This window comes from Canis lupus, chromosome X, assembly GCF_003254725.2.
Source record: "Canis lupus dingo isolate Sandy chromosome X, ASM325472v2, whole genome shotgun sequence".
Classification (NCBI taxonomy): Eukaryota; Metazoa; Chordata; class Mammalia; order Carnivora; family Canidae; genus Canis; species Canis lupus.
In genome coordinates this window covers 55,642,586-55,666,039 of record NC_064281.1, presented here as the reverse complement: position 1 = coordinate 55,666,039, position 23,454 = coordinate 55,642,586, and the positions used below count along the sequence as shown (strand labels likewise).

The 23,454-nt window shown below is 39.4% G+C and overlaps 1 protein-coding gene across 6 annotated transcripts in view; it reads right to left on the bottom strand.

Moving 5' to 3' along the window:
• Window positions 1-375: 375 nt before the first annotated feature.
• TAF1 (TATA-box binding protein associated factor 1) overlaps window positions 376-23,454 on the bottom strand; it is a 71,135-nt gene continuing 48,056 nt past the window's right edge. For 4 of the 6 annotated variants that reach the window (XM_025466159.3, XM_049107097.1, XM_049107099.1 and 1 more), the window contains exons 33-39: window positions 11,557-11,624; window positions 10,986-11,102; window positions 7,494-7,619; window positions 6,507-6,608; window positions 6,084-6,240; window positions 4,827-5,004; window positions 376-2,204 (exon numbers count right to left, since the gene is read on the bottom strand). In XM_025466159.3, coding sequence (XP_025321944.1) covers window positions 1,985-2,204; window positions 4,827-5,004; window positions 6,084-6,240; window positions 6,507-6,608; window positions 7,494-7,619; window positions 10,986-11,102; window positions 11,557-11,624 — 968 coding nt within the window. In that variant the 3' untranslated portion in view covers window positions 376-1,984. The remainder of the gene's footprint in view (window positions 2,205-4,826; window positions 5,005-6,083; window positions 6,241-6,506; window positions 6,609-7,493; window positions 7,620-10,985; window positions 11,103-11,556; window positions 11,625-23,454) is intronic. The other 2 variants (XM_025466163.3, XM_025466165.3) reach the window with 1 other exon arrangement.

Sequence of the window (23,454 nt, the reverse complement as noted above, 5' to 3'; positions counted from 1 at the left end):
CTTATTTACCTGTCTCTCATTCTAGTTCCTAAAGTTCCCTGCAATTACAAACTAGAACTTACGTTTTTTATCAGCATCTAGCAGACCGCTTGATAAAGACAGGGGCTGGATATATGTTGAATGAACAAATGGATGAATACCACATACCCACCCAATCTCCCGAACCAAAATTCTGAAAGCCACCATCCATTCCATTCTGCCTTTTCCATCCATGAATGCCGACTGGTCATCAAGTCCTGTTCATTCTACCCCCTAAAGAGCTCTCAGATTCATGCCCCTCTTCCGCATCTTCATGCCACAGCCCTAGATTGGGCTCCGTTACCCCTTATTTGAACTAGATTTGCTCCCCTCCAAAACCGTTCTCCACACTATAGCTGGGTTTTTAAATTTTTTATTACAAAAATAGTACATACTTGTAAAAAAATTCAAACGATACAGAAACAAAAGCACAGTACGTTCCCAGTACACATACAACCATATAGCCACCTCCTCTCTGATCCCATTCCTCAGAGGTTATCTCTGTGAACAGTTTAGTGTATATCCTTTCAGACCCTTTCCCTTGCATATACAAGTATACACACACACATATAGATATACACCCGTGGTTTTGTCTTACAAAAGTGGGGTCAAACTTTTCTGTTACACATAGATTCTTCAATTTCTTTCACAATCAACATACAGAAAACTTCTAGAACACAAATATGATGAAATCAATCCACTAGTGCTCATTTCCTGAAATATACAGTTCACACCTGTTGTCATCGAGGATGTGTTTCCTGCCAGTCTTTCAGTCTCATCTCTAGCCTTTCCAGCATTAAATGACTAGAGCATAAACTCCTTCCAATCCTTTCTGAAACAAGGCAGGCACAAACCAACCAACTGACCAGGAACATGCTCTGCTATCGGCCTTTTCACTTACGTTACACTCTGCCTGGACTTTTCTATCTGGCAAGTTCCTATTCACTCTTTAACAGTAAGCTTATCAATTACCTCTAGGAAGACTTCCCTGACTTTTTCTGACATGGTCATTCCTCTGTTTTCCCCTCTCCTTTTATCTAGATTCTTCATTGCACTTATCTCACCGCACCACTGCAATGATTTAAGAAACAAGTTTTGAATTCCACTCCCCCTCTCCCAACCTGTGGGTGAGCTCTTTGGGCAAAAGCAGTGTGTCTTATTTACCTTTGCATCCCAAGGATCTGATACAGTGCTTATCACGGGGCAGATGCTCAAAGACGCGTCTTTCGAGGATGTTCTGATTCTACAAACATTTACTGAGTACCCACTGTGCACAGAACCATATCCTGAGCATGAAAAGAAACAGAAGACACACAGTCTTTGCCCTAAGGCACTTACCACAGAACACATTTCACATGGCAACACATCATTTCTGACATACAGGCGGTTTCAAAGATTTATAGTCATTTGCCTCAAATCCATTTAGGAATAAGGCATTGTATAATTGAATAATAAAGTAACAGGGAGGTTGTCCAATAGGTTTATGTGTTTACTGGGGCACAGAGTCGACCAGTACTCAATTCTCTGTCTCAATAAGGAGGTGGTCACCAGTTCCAGCCTGCAAATTAGAAAACTGAGATGATATCATGCTTGGGAAAGGTCTAATACACCAAGGGGACAGAAAGTTTTAGTCCTTTCACAATTTCTCCTCCTTCCCAAGGGAAAAGTGATAACATGAGTGGCAAGTGGAGCTAAAGGAGGGCACTGGAGAAGGAGCAGACTGCTTTCTTTCTGTTAGTGGTAGGGGAAAAGGGGTTACTTGGCTTTAAATCAAGGTGTGACACTGCCCCAGGAAGGTCAGAAGAGATGATTTATTATCCTTTATTTATTCTTTCTTAAAGGCTAAGGTATTAGTCAATCTGGTGATTTCAGGATCTGACACTACACAATTATGAACACATTAAGGAAGGTGAGCCACCCAGGCTGGAGAACAGGGAAGGCTGACCAAGGAGGCCCAAAGGAAGCCTCATTCATCAGAGTCCAAATCACTGTCCCCAGCAATGGAGTGGAAATCCTCACTGTCCTCCTCATCCTCTGACAGGTGGACCTGGCTTAGTACACTTGGCCCAGAGCGCTGCTCTTCCTCCTCATCTTCTTCTTCCTCTGATACCTCATACCCACCGATGCTGCTGAAGCTTGTATCTTGGGTGTTCGACTTGGGATCAGGCTCCTCATAGCTCCCATAACTGAGAAGAGAAACACATCATCTCTTAAGCTCAGGCACCACCCTCTAGCCGGCCAGTCCCGTTCTTGGTGCCACCAAGGAATCAGCCCATCTCACTTCCCTGAGACACTAAAAGGATTTGTTCCAGACTGTTCTCTAGGTACTTGAGAGAAAAATGATCCTGTTCAAAACATCCACCTGCCAACTTATACACAAGAACCCAAAATGAAAGAAACTCCCCTACAGCTGGACAACATGCTGCCGGCTGGCATGATCATAAGTGCTCTGATGGCCTCATAGTTTCATCTCCCACTTACAGCTTCACTCATCTATGGATCCAATTAGTCACCAATCCTGAAGATTCTACTTCTTCAATATATCTTGTCTCTGTCCCCTCCTTTCCATCTCTACTCTGCCTGCCTTAGCTTAGTCCTTTGTTATCTCTGGCCCATGCCACTCAAGTCAGTCTTTAGCAAACTGGGTGTAGTCTTGCTTTCCTTTAATTAATTCTTCACACTGCTGCAAAAGTGCTCTTTAATTTTGTTTATTCTTAATTTTACTTAAAAAAACCCACATAAGCAATGCATGTCCACTGGTTTAATAAATATATATATATATACACATATGTATGTATACATATATATACATATATCAGGAAAAAAATCACTAGTAACTCTACCAGAGATAATCTTTTGGTATATGACCGTCCAAATTTTCTTCTAATGCACTTAACTTAGATGCTTACACATTTTATTTTACAAAATTGGAATACTCTACATAATCTTCAGGAACTCGCTTTTTACACTAATGATTATAACGAGCATCTTTCCAGGTCAATAAACATACATCAACAGCATCATTTTAACAGCTATATGGTAGTCCACTATATGGCTGCAACATGATTTATTTACCAATCTCTCACTAGGACATTTAAGCTGTCTCCAATATTCCCACTATTAAAAATAATGCCGTGATTAAACTCCTTATACAAACAACTGGATGAAGGTGTTTTATTACTGCCATAGAATAATTTCCAAGACATGGAATCTTGGGGGCCAAAGGAGATGCACATTTTTTACATTTGGTTTATAATGATAAACTGTTATACTGGTCTCCACCCACCCCATTTTTATCAAGTCACATTACCAGCAGTCATTGGAGAATGTCTTTTTCCTCACACCTTCCCAACACCAGGTATTATCATTCATTTTAATTTTTGTTGATCTTATAGGTAAAATACATTTAATTGTTTTATTGCCTTTCTTTCATTCTTAGGAGCATTATTTCTTCATGTTGTTTATTGGCCGTGTGCATTTCTGTTGGAGTGCAGGGCGCTCTTTCCAAAACTGCTCATACCAAGATCTGCTCATACCTCTCATTCAGTATCTGCCCTAAACTTCTGGTCCTGATTTGGTCCTTACCTACCTATGTAAATCATCTCTATCACATGGGTCGTGGATCAGAAGCTCCAGCCACATCAGGCTGCTTGCATTTTCTAGAACTATTTCATGCCTCATATGCTATTCTTGCTCAAGCGTCCTTTGCATTCTTCTTCATCTAGTTAATTCCTACTCTGAGTTAGCTCAGTTTCCTTCTATAAATAGTTCCCCTACCCCACTCCTATCCAACTCCCGGAAAAACACCATGGTTGCCTATCACAACACTTTCCACGTTACACTACAATCGTCTGTTAACCTGTTCTAGGTTTCCCACCAGACCGAATGCCTTGAACATCTTAGTTGCTTTTGAACTTGTGATAAATATTTGCTTAATGAGTAAATACTCTGCTTGCTAGATACCTCTAGCTAGATGTATCCAATGTACCTTAAATCTAACATGTCCAAAGACACATTCATTTTTTTCCTCCTCTCCCACCTCATCTAATACCTGCGCTTTTTCTCTTTTCTCTCTCAGTGACATTCCCATTCATTATATACCTATCTCCCACCCTAAATCCAATTGATCTATCCTTTTAATAGCTCTTAAATATGTCCCTTCCTTTCCCCCTACTTCTAACTGATCCCAGCTGAAACTCTTACCATTGCCTAGAGTTATTTATATGATGTTACTTCCTTTTCTTTGAAGTGATGATTCCCGTTACCCAAACTCCAAGTGTCTCAACACGCCATGTAAGGTCCTCTACAATATAATCCCTTGCTGCTTCTGGAGCCACAATTCCCTTCACTCTGGAACATCTTTTTTTATATTCCTGTGCCTTTGAACATACTGTTCCATCTCTAAGGGTCTCCTCACCTCTTGTCACTTTTCTACTTAGCAGACTCCTATTTCAGCCTTACTGCCAGGTCCAGTTCAAATGTTCCCTCATCTGCAAAACTTTCCCTGATCACTCCAAGCAGAGTGAGACACCCCCTTCTCAGGGGTGACTTGGCACTCTCTTTACTTAACTCCCACTACAGCACTTACCACAACTGTATGGGTAATGATTTTGTTTGTTATTAGTCGCTTCCACTAGACTGTGAGCTCCTCAAGGGCAGAATATGGTTTACTCCTCTGTGTATCCCCAAGGGCTTAGCACAGCTCAGGAAATAGTCAGTGGATGAAAATAATCTGATGCTGGGCCCTCTGATATAGAGGGGTATAGCTGGGCACTGATGCCATACCCCTGTAGCACGTTGCTGATTACCTCATATTGCTATCCTCCAAACCATGAGAAGCCTCCCCACCATCTCCCTCATAGGACATCATGCTTTCTTCATTTTCCATGCCCATCCTTGTGTTTTCCTGAAGCATGCGGGGCTGTTTGGGTCTTATCCCACTAGATCCAACATCAGAGTCACTTCCACTTTCACTCAGTTGGATAGCTGTGAAAAGAAGGAGGTCCTGAGATTAGCTGGACAGAATTAATGTCTTTGGCTTGGTCTTTCAAAACCCGTTATTGCCATACATCTATAAAGGCATCCTGCCTGGACTCCCCTCAGCTTGGAGGAGTGCCTAGGGCCAGCACTGGCAAGACCATAGCATGGAAACAGAATCCAAACAACCACTTCCTTTTCTCGTTTCAGTCCAGTCTTACTCTTTTTCCTCTATCATCTCCTATACTTTTCCCTGCCATTGCTATTAATTGACAAAATAAACTGATTAGGATCTTTCTTTTTCAATTGAAGTGTAGTTGACACACAATGTTTTATTAGTTTCAGGATTACAACATAGTGATTTGGCAATGCATATAGTATGCTATGCTCACTACAAGTGTAGCTACCATGTGTCAACATGCAATACTATTACAATATCACTGACTATATTCCACATGCTGTGCTTTTTATTCCCGAGACTTATCCACTGCATAACTGGAGGCCTGTATCTCCCTCTCCCCTTCACACCCATTTGCCCATTCCCCCACCCCACTGTACTCTAGCAACCATCAGTTTGTTCTCTGTACTTATGGGTCTGTTTCTGCTTTGTTTGGTTGTTTTATTTTTTAGATGCCACATATGAGTGAAATCGTATGGTATTTTGTCTTTCTCTGACTTATTTTCCTTAGCATTATACCCTCTAGGTATATCCATGTTGTTGCAAATGTCAAGATCTCATTCTTTCTTACGGCAGAGTAAAGCGGGATTTTATTTCTTTATTTTCCCCTTCCCTATTACAGATATAACATTTCTTTCTCATCTTTATCATAATGAATATTCAAGTCAAAGATGCTATTTGGGCACTGCCTCTTCCACTGTCATCTTTTGCACTTCTTTGTTATATTTCTTCACCTCCTCTAAGGCTAACGAATGTACTCACCCTGTGAGTGCCCAGGACTGAGTCTACTAATGGGATTTCAAGAAAAGAGCAGCTTCTGGTAACAGCATATGTGGCCAAGAGTCATCTGTTCAGTCCTCAGGGTGCTATGGTGAGCTACCTATAACAGAAGCCCAGGAACAAGACTTACCAGAGAAAGGATTGTCTCCTTCTTCATCACTCCCAGCATCTTCTTCATCATCTTCTCCTTCAGACATAAGCAAATCCTCATACAGGACACTGGCTTGAGGCTGTTGCATACTTCCTTCCTCTTCATCTGCAAGATCACCATCTGCATCTTCACCTTCCTGAATGAGACCAGTTAGGGTCAAAGTCCCATCAATTGACCGTGTAAGAGTTCAGAAGCCACCACCAGCACCCCCCTTGCTGCCTCACAAGAAGTTAAGTAATTGTGGTGGATAGACTCGTTCAGCTGATTCCAAGGATTAAAGTCCGATTGGGCCTCACTATGGAGACCCTGGTATCACCTTGGGATTTGGCCTGCCCTGTACTAGAGGGGCTCCTATCACACAAGGGTATAATGTAACCATAAGCTTTCTGTAAGCATACTCACTGGGGCTGGAGTCTTAGGTTTCCCATCCTCCTCCTCATCATCATACCCTTCAATATCTACATCAGAGTCTTCCTCGCCCAGCCTACCTCGGCCCTGGCGCATCTGAGTAAGGAACACAAATAGCACATCATTGAGGGACGTGCCTGTAGGAGGAGTTAACCAAGGGTTCTCACCCAGGGCGGATGCTCCTCCCTGATATCCCAGCCAACCCCACAGTTAGTGGGGGCTGTTTACACAGCTCAAGGCATGTGTGCTTTTTCACATTCATTCTTTGGAAATCATTGGTAGAGGAAACCCCCCCAAAAAACTAGAAAACCCCCCACAAACCCCACAAAAACCAACAAAAAACCAACCAACCAAACAAACAAACAAAAAAACCCCAAAGAATAGGACAGTCCTTGGTCTGCTTTTGCTGTGTCATCACAAGGAGACTCTTCCTTCCTAAACCAAGATTTCCTTAGCTTCTTTTGGGGGACTCTTCAGGACAGAAAAACTCTCCTGGGTTTTTGACTCTCCAGTGGAACCCTGACTGAGATTAGATGATAGGATTTTTGGCTTCAGATCAGGAGTATCTTCTGACACCTCTAGAACAGGCCAGTTTTTAAAATTTAATTTTATAAATAATTTTAATTTAGATTATAGCATACATACAGTACAGTAGCAGGGCCAATTATTTTGAACTCTGTCTCTGAATGCAGTTGGTCTTTCCAGTAACCTGTGAGGTTGTTCTGATGCCTCATACACTTTTCATACTTGTGCCTTCCCTGAAGTCTGTTGTGCCTGACTCTGCCCATAGGGACAGACAGAAGACAATGCCAGTCATGTGACCTGCCACCAGCCCACCTTGAAATCACACTTCTAAGCCTTCATTCCCAGGGTCAAAGGGGCTTAATTATCCATGATACATGTCATATATCACCACCATTACTCCCCAACTCCCCACCAAAGCATGTTAACAATGTCACAAAGAGAAAAAGAACAGTCTACCTGTGTCACCTGCTTTTCTGGAGTGGCAGTGGGAATATCCAGGACAGACATATTGCTCTCATCTTGAAATACAGAGGCATCTCGGGACATACTGAGGGATGTGTTGGTGTCATACAAATCAGGAGGCTGTGGCACAAATGTACAACTTAGCTTCTATTTAGGAAAGGGAGCAAATACAGAACTCCCCTTTAGAGCATTCACTGCAGAAAAAAGTCATGCAGAGCAATCCATTTAAAGAGAAATGGTTTGACACAACTTGATGGACAGATTTTTAGGAATCTTAAAAATGCTTGCTCATTCTAGCAGAGAGGCATCTGATGTATATGACCAGAAGCTTGAAGCAGAAAAGCAACAAAGCTATGGGACAATTCTATGCCCTGACAGTCTTTCTGGTTAATAACCTAGTGTCTTCTAAGCCTTGTCTTATGTTTTTCAGGTCTAGGGCTTCATACCTGTGCAAAACAATCTTGATTGTTTGGTTTAGAGACATCTAATAGGAAATCGGATAAAGAAATTTCAATTCTAATAAGAGCATATAGTGGGTTAATAGTTTATGAGCTCATCAGAGGATGCTATGAGGCAAAATAGTATGGTGAAAAACACATGGGCTTTGGAATAAAAGACCCTGGGTTTGAGTCCTGGATCCACCACTTGCTAGCTGAGTAACTAACAAATTATTTAATCACTCTAAGCCTTGGTTTCCTCAAGTATAAAACATGGATGATAATGTTTGCCTCCCAAAGTTGTTGGGAGAATGAAGAGATATGTGTAAGCTCCTTAGCCCATGCCTAGTATTCAACAAATTATAGATCCCTTTCCTCTTGCCTCTTCTGAAGAGACCAGGAATTTAGCAAATGGACTTTTCAGTGACACGAGGACAGAGGGAACTGATAAATAAGCTGGAGAAGTAGGAAAGAGTTCTCTAAAACTTTGGCAGAGGGTAGAAATATTATGTAGCTATTTAAAAATAATATTTTCAAAGACTAATGAGACAAAATGTTCAAAATATAATATGAAATGAAAACAATAAGACACAAAAACATATGGACCAATTTTACTTTAAGTGTCTACATCAAAAAAAAAAAAGTGTCTACATCCCCACGTGTGTACACGCACCCACACTTCTCAGATTTGAAAGAAACACACCAAGATGTTTACAGTGGTTTGTTCTTTCTGAGTGGTGGACTTAACTCCAGGTGATGTAGTTCTCCTTTATATTTCCCAATGAACATGTTGCTTTTATCAACAAAAAAACTCCCACATATGTGTTACTTTGTGGGTTTTTTTAAATAGCAAACAAGTGGGCCACCTGGGTGGTTCAGTGGCTGAGCATCTGCCTTTGCCTCAGGGCATGATCTCGGGGTCCTGGGGTCGAGTGCTGCATCAGGCTCCTTGCATGGAGCCTACTTCTCCTCCCTCTGCCTGTGTCTCTGCCTCTCTCTCTCTGTGTCTCTCATGAATAAATAAAATAAAATCCTTAAAAAAATCAAAAGCAAGCAAGGCTGAAGAGGGTTTTGGAAAAAGAGAGGCAACAGAGAATTTAAAGCATTATAGAGTAGGTAAACTAATGGTTGAACAGAAGAAGAGAATATCAGGGAATGAGGGACTAGTGGGAAACTGCGAAGTGAGCAATTTTAATATAAAGTGTTGAGCTGAATGTATGATGTAATCCAAGCTAGGTAGAAACAGGTGAGTGAAAATACATTATTACCACCATTTAAGGCTGGAAGTAAAATATGATTACTGTTATGTTTCTCTACAACTAGAGTTATGACAGGTTAAACCTACACCAATACTCTTTAGTAACATCTGTATTTGAAAGTAGCAATGAGTGAGGGCAATCATTCAGGCGCGTCTTCCTCAGGTTAAGAGAAAATGCACTGGGTTTACTATTTCACAACGTGTATATAGGAGTGAAAGCAATGATGAGAGGGTGAACTGGAATAATGAAGAGGTGCTATCTACACCTTACTCTTCACAGGGGACCCTCTAACTGTACCGAACAGTAGCTACTGCTCAGAAGGGAGAACAGGTGCCAGGCTTTCCTTGGCCATCTGAGACAGTGTGGCAGGGGCAGGAAAGGATGGATAATAACCTTTGGGTCTAAGGTTTTGATTCATCAAAGGACTAGGTTTATGCTGTCACAGACTAGAACAAACCATATGCTGCTCAGTGGCTAGACTCTTCTGAGGAATGATGGCTAAAACCGAGGCTTTAACTTACCAGAAAGGGCCCTTGTGGGAGCTGTGGGCCTATTAGCAAAAAGGGCCTTCCTGGGCAACAGCACTCACCCGAGCCCCCGGCCCCAATCTGCCCACACACTCCAAGAGCCTTTCCTTGTTCTGGGCTTGGAAGTAGGATCTGAGGGCTCTTTCTACTTGGCCCCTCAGTAACCTAGGTTTTGGGGTGAAAGAGAGTACAAGATAGATAGGGAGAGTGCATGAATGAAATAAAAACAGCAATAATCCAACAGAGACCATACAGGTTGTGGTGTTAGTTCAGAGTAGAATGAAAAAAAAAGTTTTCCAGTGGAAATCTGGTGAATTTTGTATTGAAATATTTGGTTAAATGTGAAAGGAAGTCTGAGAACTCTAGACAATTTTCACACAGACTAAGAAACATTTACTGAATGTCTCCTACGTGCCAGGCAAATTCACTCATTTAATGTTTATAATAATCTCGAAATGTACATTTTAGAGAAAAGGAGACTAAGCAAGAGGGCTTAAGTAACTTCCCAAGTTCACAAAGCTAGCAAACAGCAGGGCTAAGATTCAAACCCAGGCCTGTTTTATTGCCAAAATTCATGTACTTCCCACTTTGCCATAGCGCTTTCAATACAGAAACCAAGCACTGGTTACATTCTGGTGAGTCCTATTCTTCCAATATGGAAACATACGCTTCTGTTCAAATATATTCAAGGGACAGAACAGAAAGATTAAGAATTTCTTATTAATCTTGCTCCCTACTCTCATGACATGTAACTTTAAGAATATTATAAATGTTACCTATCGTTATTTACAAGGAGAGGGAGTCAATCCAGGAAAATGGCTGACATCTGAGCTACATTGAGATACATCTGAGGAAATGACTAATCAGGTACCTATGAGGCACAGGAACAATATGGCGAATGTCTGTAATTGAGAATTCTCTACTCTAGGGATGTCCTAGTTCATGGGCAAGGGAACTCCAGAGACTCAAGAGGATACCTCTGGCCACAGCAGTCAGGAATCTGGTATTCCTAAATACTGCCTCAACAACTAAGACCCCACCCCGTCATTTATCCCACACCTGCTTCTTCTGGATTCAACAAGGCCACCAAGACCCATGGCCCTCACTCACCTTAGCCTTTGAGAAGACAAGAAAGCACACGAAAGGCATATGAAGAGGAAGGACAGAGAAGAAGGGTATCTCAGTAAATATATGTTGACATGTTCCCAATTTCCCAAACCAATAAGAAAACTTTAAGAGGCAGTTCCTAGTCTTTAGACTCACCTGAGGTGTATAAGGCCCTGGGGTCATTGGGTCCAAGCTTTCTAATTCTGCTTCCTCCAAAGCCGCTTCCTTAGCTGTACAAATATCCTTCTCAAGTTGAGTCAAATGTTCATCATACTGAGAAATGAAAGAAAATTAATGAATTCCCTGAACATGCACTTTAGGCAGCGGAGACATATAAAAGTAAACGAAGTAGGGTGCCTGGCTGGCTCAATAGGTAGAGCATCTGACTCTTGATCTGAGGGTCATGAGTCTGAGCCCCACATTGGGTGTGGCGCCTACTTAATAGATAAAATAGTAAATAAGGTAGACTAAAATCCTTTTCTTCATGGAACTTCTTTTAATGGCAGGTCACATATGATAACTAAAGTAAATAATTATATAGTTTGTTAAAAACATTTAGTGCTAGGTAGGAAAATAAAACAGGAAAGGAAATGAGGGATGTGGGGTGAGGGTAGGAGGCGGGAGGTCACATCTGAAAATCAGAGAGGCAGGGAAGGCCTCCTCACCCAAGGGAACAAAGGTATTCCAGAATACTACATCCCAAAGAGACCTTCTCTTTACCACCTACCTCAGTCAATGTCTGGTAACAGACATTTACAATCTCCTGAGCAGTCTTAGTATACTGACTTTCAGGCCCTACAAAAGAAAAGAGAAATATACCATGGCTTTTGCAGACTTCAGTTTCAGAAATTTACTTCTGCCAGCAGTAGTGTCCCATGTTATCCTAGACTCAAAAAACTATGCCTCAGCTTTATCTTGGACTCGTGCTCTACTTCTGGAGGTGGAAAAGTTCAAACGCATACAACGACAGAGACACTAATATGATGAACTTCCATGTACACATTATCCAGCTTCAATGATTGTCAATACATGGCCAATCCTGTTTCATTCACACCTCAACTTTTATACTCCTTTTAGATTATTGTGAAGCAAATTCCAGCATCACTTATTTCATTCATAAATTGTTTTAGCATGTATCTCTGAGAACTCTTCTAAAATATAACTACATATGAGGATATAATGGTACATATGTATCATTAGACATTTGTCAAAACCCACAGAATGTACAAGAATGAGCCCTAATGTAAACCACGGGCTTTGGTTTATGATGTGCCAACACAGGTTCATCAAATGTAACAAATGTACCACCCTGTAGGGGATGTTGATAATGGAGAGGCTATGCATGTGTGGAGTTAGGGGGTGTATGGGAACTCTATACCTTCCACTCAATTGTTCCCTAAACTGCTCTAAAAATTCTCTGTCTCTCTCTCTCTCTCTATATATATATCTATATATACATCTATCTATGTATCTAAACCAAACCAACTATATTATGTCTGACATAGTTAACAATAATTCTCTAATATCATTAAATAGCCAGTCAACATTTAAATTCCCCAACTGTTTTGTAAGGTTCTTCCACATTTGATTTCTTTGAATCATAATTCAAATAAATTCCACACACTGCTTTGAGATACTTTTACTACCTATTAAGTGATTCTTTTTTTTTAAGATTTTATTTATTTTTATTTATTTATTCATGAAAGACAGAGAGAGGCAGAGACATAGGCAGAGGGAGAGGGAGAAGCAGGCTCCATGCAGGGAGCCCGACGTGGGACTCGATCCTGGGACTCCAGGATCACGCCCTGGGCCGAAGGCAGAGGCCAAACCATTGAGCCACCCAGGGATCCCCCTATTAGGTGATTCTTAACTAGACTACACAGTTCCCCGTATGGTCTCTGTCATGAGTTGCATGTCAGTCAACTGGTAGCTTCTAAGTCAATCCAGTTTTGTTTGGTCCACATGAAAAATCACCTCAGCTTGCGAAGACAGACTGAGCTATACATCCATAACATTTGCACTTTTTATATGCAAATTATACCTCAATAAAAAGTTTTTAGAAAAATCTTAATTGACAACATTTAATAATTGAGAAATTTCATATAAAAACCCAAATGTCTGGCTTCTCTTAAATTAAAAAGCCGTAACTCCAAGGCATCAATCCCGCAAAGCACCAATGGGCTGGAGCTGAGTAGCAGCTGCCCCTTTTAGATAGTGTGTTCCACAGGTTACCATACTCCCTACCAGGTCTGCTTAACTCATTTTTGCCAGGACCCTGAAGGCATCTGACTTTAATATTCTTTCATATACTTACTGGTCATTCATCTGTTCATTCATTCTTCAAGCATTTGAGTACCTTCTATGTGCCAGGCAGAAATGAGTATGATACAGACCATATCCCCCAGAAGCCTATGGTCTAGGACAGTCAGACAACTAGAAACAAACAGGGCAATATAATGAAGTGGGAAAAATCATACAGGGTTCAGTAGAGGTACAGAGGAAGAAGCAGCCAATTATGGGAAGTGAGAGGGAAAAAGGAATTAGGAAAGGCTTCACAGAGGAGATGATCCCTGAATTAGACTTACTATTTACTAGGATGCAAAGGATAAAATATATAATACATGATGTGTATGTGCAACTTTCATGCTGGACCTATTCTAATTATGACAAACTATTATATGAACAAAGAAGTCTCAGTTAAAACCTAAGCTAGGACATCTGTTTCCTCAAAGACGTAATAAAAATTGTATCTTCACACAAGCTATGCCAAACACAAATAAACCAGAAAGAAGACAAAGTTGACCATCAAGATATTTAGGACATGTATAAAGACAGCCAGAGCTGGCTCACCATCAAGAACAGTGTGAATGATAAGACTGCAGCTCCAGTTTCAGAGTTCTAATCTCCTAGGGCCACCAGTAGGCTGGTCCTCAAAATAATGATGGAGACAGACTGTAAAAGTTATCAGAAAGCTTGTCCATGTTGATAGTAATGCGTGATGCTAGGGTAAAAACAGGCTGCATACAGTCTACAGGCCTTCATTTAGCCAAAACAACATCAGCTTCTTATGGTACATGGACTCTTCTATCTATGGGAACTTGCCTTGTGGCTACAATTCCAGCCTATAAAAGTGAAGAATTTAGACCTTACTCGACTTCAGTTAAAACATAAACTAACCATTTAACATCTCATTGCTCTCATTTAAAATATAGGGAAAATTTGTTTTTTTTTTGTATTTGCACAATTTTCTCTCTTAACCACTTTGAAGATGGGACCTTTTCCTTGCCCATTTTCTTTGCAACACAGAACTCTAAAGATAAACACCTGCTAATAATAACCCTAGGATATATATAAACACAGTTATTTACATAAACTGATATACCTGTCCCTGTGTTTGGATTACTAGCTGTTTGTGTCCTCAGTTTTTAACAGTCTGTGCTCTCAAGCATTATGAAGGGTTTGGCTATTTAACTCTGTTACTCTGCTATATGCAAAGTAGACCAAAGAAGGATAAAATATCTGATTTGCCCAAAGAAATGAAAACACTAATTCAATTTAGTGTCAATTAGTGTCAACACTAATTTCAAATTAGTGTTTTCAAAAGATACATGTACCCCTATGTTTTTTGCAGCATTATTTAGCCAAGATATGGAAGCAATGCTGAGTTGGTTGAGTGCCTTCAGCTCAGGTCATGATCTCAGGGTCCTGAGACTGAGTCCCTCCCCTCGTTGGGCTCCCTGTTCAGCAGGAAGGCCTGCTGCTCCCCCTCCCTCTGCCTGCTGCTCTTCCTACTTGTGCTCTCTCTAACAAATAAAATATTAAAAAAAGAGAGAGATGAATGGATATAAGATGTGGTATACACACACACACATGTGCGCATGCAGAGGAATATTACTCAGCCATTAAAAAGAATGAAATCTTGGGAACCCTGGGTGGCGCAGCAGTTTAGCGCCTGCCTTTGGCCCAGGGTGCGATCCTGGAGACCCGGGATCGAATCCCACGTCGGGCTCCTGGTGCATGGAGCCTGCTTCTCCCTCTGCCTATGTCTCTGCCTCTCTCTCTCTCTCTCTGTGACTATCATAAATAAATAAAAAAATTTTAAAAAATTAAGAAAAAAAGAATGAAATCTTGCCATTTTTGATAACAGATGGAACCAGAGGGAATAATGCTGAGTAAGTCAGACAATGGAAGACAAATACCATATGATTTCACCATGCTTGTGACTTTCTTCTCACATCACTAAAGAGGTAAATTAACTTAGAAATGACAAAAAGATTCAATAAAAATATAAATAAATGTACACCCCCCCAAAAAAACGGGGTAAAATGCTAGATGTTTTCATATCCAATAATTCTTGAATGGGGTGGTAGTAAGAGAAAGAGATCCATGAATGTCCTGAAACTGTCAACAAAATTCTGTATGTAATATACAGTTTTCTGGGTAGAATATCCATAGTTTTTCATCAGACTCTTAAAGGAGTCTATAACTACACCACTTCCACATGGAAGACCAAAATTAATTTTTGAAAGAGTAATTTTCAACACAATACAAAAATGAATATAAAAGATAAGACCATCTATGAATTATCACTGTGCCCTACAGGAGAATTAGCTACCATTTACAAAAAGAAATATTTTTCCACATATACTTTGCTTTTACTCTCTCCGTATTAAATCACAGCAATGCAATTGCAAATGTCTTGTTAAGGAAATAGATTTATACTTTGTCTCATTCCAAATAAGGATTAGCAGTAACCTACAGAATCACATAAAATTCAAATCCAAATGTCCTTAAATAGTGGTAATTCCAATGACAGCTTTGGAAAGCTGATTTTCCATCAAATCGCGAAAAATGGTTCTAGTTAGAGAGGAAAAGTAAGTGTTATTGCTATCTGACACTGCCTTATACCAGGTTGCTATATCATTATCCACTAACTCAATACAGTACATAAGAGAGCTAACAAGTTATGGACATCATATGTTCAGTCCCTATCAAATATAAGTAGAAACTGAATTCTTGAACAGAGCAAGTATTCTCATAAAAATGAAAAATCAAATGACATTTACCACTGAGCAATCTCCCTCTACTTCAGCCACAGTATTTTTTTAAAGTGGAATTCCAGTCTAGATACTTTTTGCAGAAACATTCATAATGACATTCATTTAACTTTTTTCTTTGAGTCAATATGAACAGATTTTACTTAAACAAGATCACATACATGAATGAAAAATTGTCCATAACACATTATCAAGTGAAAAAAGAAAACTGTAAAACAGAATGTAAATATATGATTTGTCAGAAAAGAAAAAGTATATCATATGTATAGAAAAAGATCCAGAATGCTTCGCACCAAACCTGACAGTGGCCACTGTGGAGACTGGGGTGGGAAAAGGAGAAAAACATAAAGATTTTTCCTTTTCCCTTAATGCAATTCTACATAGTTTGATTTTTTTTTCTGAAATGAGCATGTAATTTTTTAAGATGGAAAAATTTAGTTTCAGTTATACACCTGAATTTTACAGAAATAATTTCACTGGTAAAGATTTTTAAGTATTGATAATTCCCGATGTTGCAGAGGTTATAGGAAACAGGCATTCTCCTCACTATTCTTTTTCACTATAAATAGGTGTACAGATTTTTAGAACACAATTTTAGAACATATATCAAAATTTCCTATAAAAATACTCCTATAAGTGCACAATGATCAATGAAATATATAAATAGTGAAAAGCTGTTCACAAGGCAGCATTATAGAAATACTTGAAGTACCTACCCAACAAGGGGAGAGTTAAATAAATTAATACATCTATGCCATGTAATACATTAAAAAGGATGAGAAAGCAATATGTACTAACAATAAGACAGAATCAATAACTATGTCAATTTTCCCCAAAACTGATCTATAGGTTTACCTAAATTCTTATCAAAATCTTGGCAAGTCTTTTCTGTAGATATAAATACTCTTCTAAAATTTAAGTGGAAAGACAAAAGAATAAGAAAACAATTTATAAAAAGATAAAACGAAAGGAATCACTCTACCTGATGACAAGACTTACTATAATAGCTACAATAATTGTAGTACTGTGCAGAGGGATAGATACATAAATCAATGGAACAATTAAACCCAGAAATAGACCCATATACTCCACTGATTCTTTTTTTTAAAGATTTTATTTATTTATTCATGAGAGACATACAAAAAGGCAGAGACATAGGCTGAGGGAGAAGCTGGCTCCCTGCGGGGGAGCCTGATGTGGGACTTGACCCCAGGACCCTGGGATCACAACCTGAGCAGATGCTCAACTGCTGGGCCACCAAGATGCCCCTCAACTGATTCTTGACAAAGGTGCTCAAAGCAATTCAATGGAGAAAGGACAGCCTTCCCAAGAAATGAAATGGAACAACTGGACATCCACAGGCAAAACAAAATGAACGTCAACCGAAACCTCATACCATATACTAAAATTAATTCAAAGTGGATGTGGATTTAAATGTGAAACACTAAAACTGTAAACTTTTAGGAGAAAATATAAGAGAAAATATTTGTGAGGTTAAACAGACTTCCTAGAGATATACCAGAAGTGCACTTCATAAAAGAAAAAAATGGATAAATTGGACTTTTTCAAAATTAAACATTTCTGTTCTTCCAAAGATACTGTCAAGAGAACGAGAAGACAGATTGGGAGAAAATCTTTGTAGATTATACATCTACCCTGTCCATTCATCTCCTGATGGGCACTTTAGGTTGCTTCCATCTCTTGGCTATTATAAACAATGTTGCAATAAACATAGGGGGCCCATATTATCTTTTCAAATTAGTGTTTTCATTTTCTTTGGGTAAATACCTAGTGGTGAAATTACTGGATTCTATGGTATCTCTATTTTTAACTTTTTGAGGAACCTCCTTACTGTTTTCCACAGTGTTTACACCAATTTACATTCCCACTAATAGTGCATGAGGGTTCTTTTTTCTCCATGCTCTTGCCAACACTCAGTTATAAAATAAGTAAGTCATGGGGATAAAAAGTATAACATTGGAAATGTAGTCAATAATATTGTAATAATGTTCCATGATAGGTGGTAACTACACTTATCCTGGTGAGCACAGCATAATGTATAGTATTGGTGATTCACTATGTTATACAACTGAAGCTAATATAACACTATGTCAACTATACTTGAATACATTTTGGTTTTATTTCTAAAAATGCAAATTAAAAAAATCATACATCTAGCAAAGAACAACTACCTAAAATAACCCTCAAAACTCATTAATAAGAAGATAGCACAGGGGCACCTGGTGGCTCAGTGGTTGAGCATCTGCCTTTGGCTCAGGTAATGATCCTAGGGTCCTGGGATAGAGTCCCATATCAGGCTCCCTACAGGGAACCTGCTTGTCCCTCTGCCTATGTCTCTATCTCTCTCTCTCTGTCTCTCATGAATAAATAAATAAAATATTTTTTTAAAAAAGAAAGAAAACAGCACACACAAAAAAGAAAGCAGCACAATTAAAACTGGGGCAAAGAAATGAACAGACACCTCAACAAAGAAATTATGTGGATGGTACATAAGCATATAAAAGGATATTTAACACCAACAGCCATTAGGGAAATGAAAAGTAAAGCCACAAGGAGATAAAAGAATGTCTAAAATGAAAAAAATGATAATACTAAATACTAAAGACAAACTGGATCATTCACATACTGCTTGTAGGAATGTAAAATGGTACAGACACACTGGAAAGAGTTTGGCAGTTTCTTACAAAACATATGTTTACCATCATCCTCTTGGGCATCTATCCCTGGGAAGTGAACATTTATACTCATACAAAACCCTGTACACAAATGTTCACAGCAGCTTTTATTTACAATACAAAATACTGGAAATCTGACAGACCTCCAGCAAGTGAATGGTTAAACAAACTCTGGCACAATGAAATGCTACTCAACAATTTGAAAAAAATGAACTACTGGTACACACAACAATTTGAATAGATCTCAAGACAATTACACTTAGTGAAAAAGTCAATGTCAAAAACAGTATTATTTTTTATATTAACATGCCCAGATGCTGAGTGATGTTGAGCATCTGGGCATGTTAATATATCAGCATTGGGTAAATACAAATCAAAACCACAATGATACAAATCAAAACCTCATACTGGTCAGAATAGCTAAAATTAACAAGTCAGGAAACGACATATATTGGTGAGGATGTGATGACAGGGGAACCCTCTTATACTACTGGTGGGAATGCAAGTTGGTAAAGCCCCTCTGGAAATCAGTATGGATGTTCCTCAAAAAGTTAAAAATAGAGCTACCCTACGACTCAGCAATTGCACTTGTAGGTATTTACCCCAAAGATACTGATGTAGTGATCTGAAGGGGCACCCTCACCCCAATGTTTATAGCAGCAATGTCCACAATAACCAAACTATGGAAAGAGCCCACATGTCCATCACTAGATGAATGGATAAAGAAGATGCAGTATATATATAACACACACACACACACACACAGGAATCCTCCTCAGCCATCAAAAATGAGATCTTGCCATTTGCAACGTGGATGGAGCTACAGGGTATTATGCTAAGCAAAATAAGTCAATCAGAGAAAGACAATTATCATATGATTTCACTCACATATGGAATTTAAAAAACAAAACAGAGGAGCATAGGGGAAGGGAGGAAAAAAAACAAGACGAAATCAGAGGAGACAAACTCAGGGTTGAGGGGCAGGGGGTGGTGGTGGGACTAAATGGGTAACAGGCATTAAGAAGGACACATGATGGAATGAGCACTGGGTGTTATATACAACTGATTAATTACTGAACTCTGTCTCTGTAATAATATACTATGTGTTAATTAGTTGAATGTAAATAAAATAATAAAAAAACCCATGCTCAACTGTCAAAACTATAAAGATGAAGAACATATAAGCGGTTGCCAGGTGACAAGACAGTGGTAGGTGCATGTGGGTGGATGTGGATACAGAGAGGTAGCATCAGGGAGTTCATTTGTGGTAATAGAACAGTTCTCAAATCTTGATTGCAGTGGAGGCTACATGATGACATAAACTGCATGAAACATATACACACAAATGAATTAATTTTTTAAGTGCAAAAAAAGTATAATTTTAAATTCCTTGGCTTTCTTCAATTATTTTATTTTATTTTTTTTACAGATTTTATGTATTTACTTATGAGAGGCCCAGAGAGAGAGGCAGAGACATAGGCAGAGGGAGAAGCAGGCTCCCTCCTGGGAGCCTGATGCAGAACTTGATCCCAGGACCCTGGGATCACAAACTGAGCCAAAGGCAGATGCTCGACTGCTGAGCCACCCAGGCACTGCTAAAATTATAAATTCTGAGTGATGATCATAGTGATAATATCTGGTGATAATTGTGTGTATTAGATAGGTAAGTAAAAGAAAATAGACAACCTCAAATGGGTTCAGTAATATGTAAGAATTTAGTACATGATAAAGGTATCATTTCATGTAGTAGAAAATGACAGACTATTCCATAAATAGAATTTGGGACATTGGCTAAATCATTTGGAGGAGAAAATAAGGGGATCCCTGGGTGGCTTAGCGGTTTGGCACCTGCCTTCAGGCCAGGGCATGATCCTGGAGTCCTGGGATTGAGTCCCACGTTGGGCTTCCTGCATGGAGTCTGCTTCTCCCTCTGCCTACGTCTCTGCCTCTCTCTCTGTCTCTCATGAATAAATAAATAAAATCTTTAAAAAAAAAAGGAAGAGAAAAGAAGTTCGATATTTACCTTATTCCATAGAATCTATTTTTAAAAATCAATAAATATTCATATACATATACATTCAAATATTTAAAATATGGTAGGTATTAGAAGAGAACATAGTTGGATATCTTAGGGATAGGGGAGATCTCTTAAACAATTATACCAAAGATAGCAATCATAAATGAAAAGACAGATGATAAATACAACTACATAAAAACGAAGTTTCTCATTTGCTCTGGGTATATACCCAGTAGTGGAATTACTGCATCATATGGTATTTCTATTTTTATTTGTTGAGGAAGCTCCATACTGTTTCCACAATGACTGCACCAATTTGCATTCCCACCAAGAATGCACCAAGATGGTTCCTTTTCCTTCACATCCTCATCCATACTTGTTTCTTATGTCTTTGATTTTAGATATTCTGACAGGTGTAAGTAAGGTGATGTTTCATTGTGGTTTTGATTTGCATTTTCCTGATGATTAGTAATGTCTTTTCATGTGTCTATTGACCCAAAGAAAATGAAAATATGGATTTGAAGAAATATACGTAGCCCTATGTTTACGGCAGTATTATTTACAATAGCTAAGGTATGAAAGCAGCCCAAGTATCCATGCATAGATGGATACAAAAGACATATATATATACACAATGGAATATTACTCAGTCATGAAAACAATGAAATCTTGCCATTTACAATGGCATGGATGGAGCTATGGAGTATAATGCTAAGTGAAGCAATCAGAGAAAGACAAACACCATATGATTTCACTCTTATGTAGAATTTAGGAAACAAAACAATAAAGAAAAAGACAAACAAACAGACTCTTAAATACAGAGAGCAAACTAGTGATTGCCAGAGGAGAGGTGGGTGGGGGGATGGGTGAAGTAGATGATGGGGATTAAAGACTGCACTTATCTTGATGAGCACAGAGAAATGTATAAAACTGTTTGAATCCTACTGTTCACCTGAAACTAACAGAACATTGTTATTTTAATTATACAATTTCAAAAAGCAAGTTTCTCGGTGTCAGAAAACATTACAAACAAACTGGATGGATGGACTAACTGCTACTAGCCTATTATGAAATAGCGATTTTCAAACACTGCCCCACAAGAAGTGTGGGCCTAGGATCCCTGAGATAAGGGAAATAAAGGAGGTGGGCTCTACAATTGCCCTTAGCTTTCTACTCAACCCAAGCAAGGCACAGCAGTCTTAACAGAGCCACAGATATCAATACTGGAATTGGAGGTGAAGACTGCTGGAAATAGCAGGGTAGAACTGGAGAGGAGAGACCTCCACAGAAAAATAACCTAAGATCTGCAGAGGCTCCCTTGAGCCCCTGGCTGAATAATAAACTGTCTAGGATGAGATTCTACAAGGGGTTCTTTAACCAGAGCAACTATCAGAGCTCAAACAGGGTTGGGAGTTACTCAAATGAAAGTGGGGAAAAAATCCCTCCCAGGAGTTTTTTAGGGTTTTTTTTTTTTGGCAGTTTTCTTTTCTTTTTGTAAAGTTATATCTTATCTAGATTGTAGGGTTCCACTGAACATTCTAAAAGTTTGGGGTCTTGGGTTTAAGGATACATGATCTACCTATCCTAGGCCTACCCTGATGATGGCTTCTCATCAGAGCTGATTTTTGCTTTGAAGAGCACCAGAGGAGGAACTTGCTAGGAAATTCTTTGGGAAAAGAAATATTATGAATAGCTTGGCATCACCTACTGGTACAGACAATGTAGTTCACTTCAAACTTAACCCAACATTTAAGTACTAACTCATCTCTATCAACAACTTATGACCTTACGGTTTTATAAAGCCTGGCAAAATGTTTGGGTTGTGTTTTTTCTTTTTTTTTAAAAAAGATCTTATTTATTTATTCATGACAGACACAGAGAGAAGGCAGAGTCACTGGCAGAGGGAGAAGCAGGCTCTTCGCAAGGAGCCCGATGTGGGACTCAATCCCGGAATTCTGGGATCATGCCCTGAGCCAAAGGCAGATGCTCAATCGCAGAGCCACCCAGGCGTCCCTGGGTTGTGTTTTTCAGAAGGGATTTCTTGATTTATATGTCTCTCTCCTGTCACAAACACAGAATGTTCTATGCCTTCTGAGGCTACTGCAAAGAGCTCCAATTCCAAATTCTGGGTTTCCCTGGTTATTAATGCTCCTTTCAAATGTGACTTTAACATGGAGAGAGGCTCTGAGATTGATTCAGTACCTATGTGGTGGGCAGGAGGCATAAGGGCTTGAACTCTATTAGTGTGCAGGCCATCACCACCATGTAAGTACAAGACAGTCCTCTGACATGTCCTGCACCCTTCCAGGTACACTTTTACATGGAGTATTACTTATCTTCCACTTATTGCCTAATGACCCTAGTCTCAGTGCTAGCATTCTGGCTACATACTGTAAATACACATACACACACACACACACACACACACACACACGATAATATAGGATAAGTTGATGGAGTTACATAAAATGCTACAGGAATATGTTTATATGTAGTGTGATACTATGTGGGAAGGCTCTGAATGGAAAGAGTCAAGATAATGTTAACTAGATATACTATTCTACTAACTTTGGTTAGTAAAATTTTTTGTTTTTTTTGTTTTTTTAATTTTTATTTATTTATGATAGTCACACACAGAGAGAGAGAGAGAGAGAGAGAGAGAGAGGCAGAGACATAGGCAGAGGGAGAAGCAGGCTCCATGCACCGGGAGCCCGACGTGGGATTCGATCCCGGGTCTCCAGGATCGCGCCCTGGGCCAAAGGCAGGTGCTAAACCACTGCGCCACCCAGGGATCCCTGGTTAGTAAAATTTTTTGAAATAAAAATTTTATAGTAGGGAATAAACCCTATGTGAAC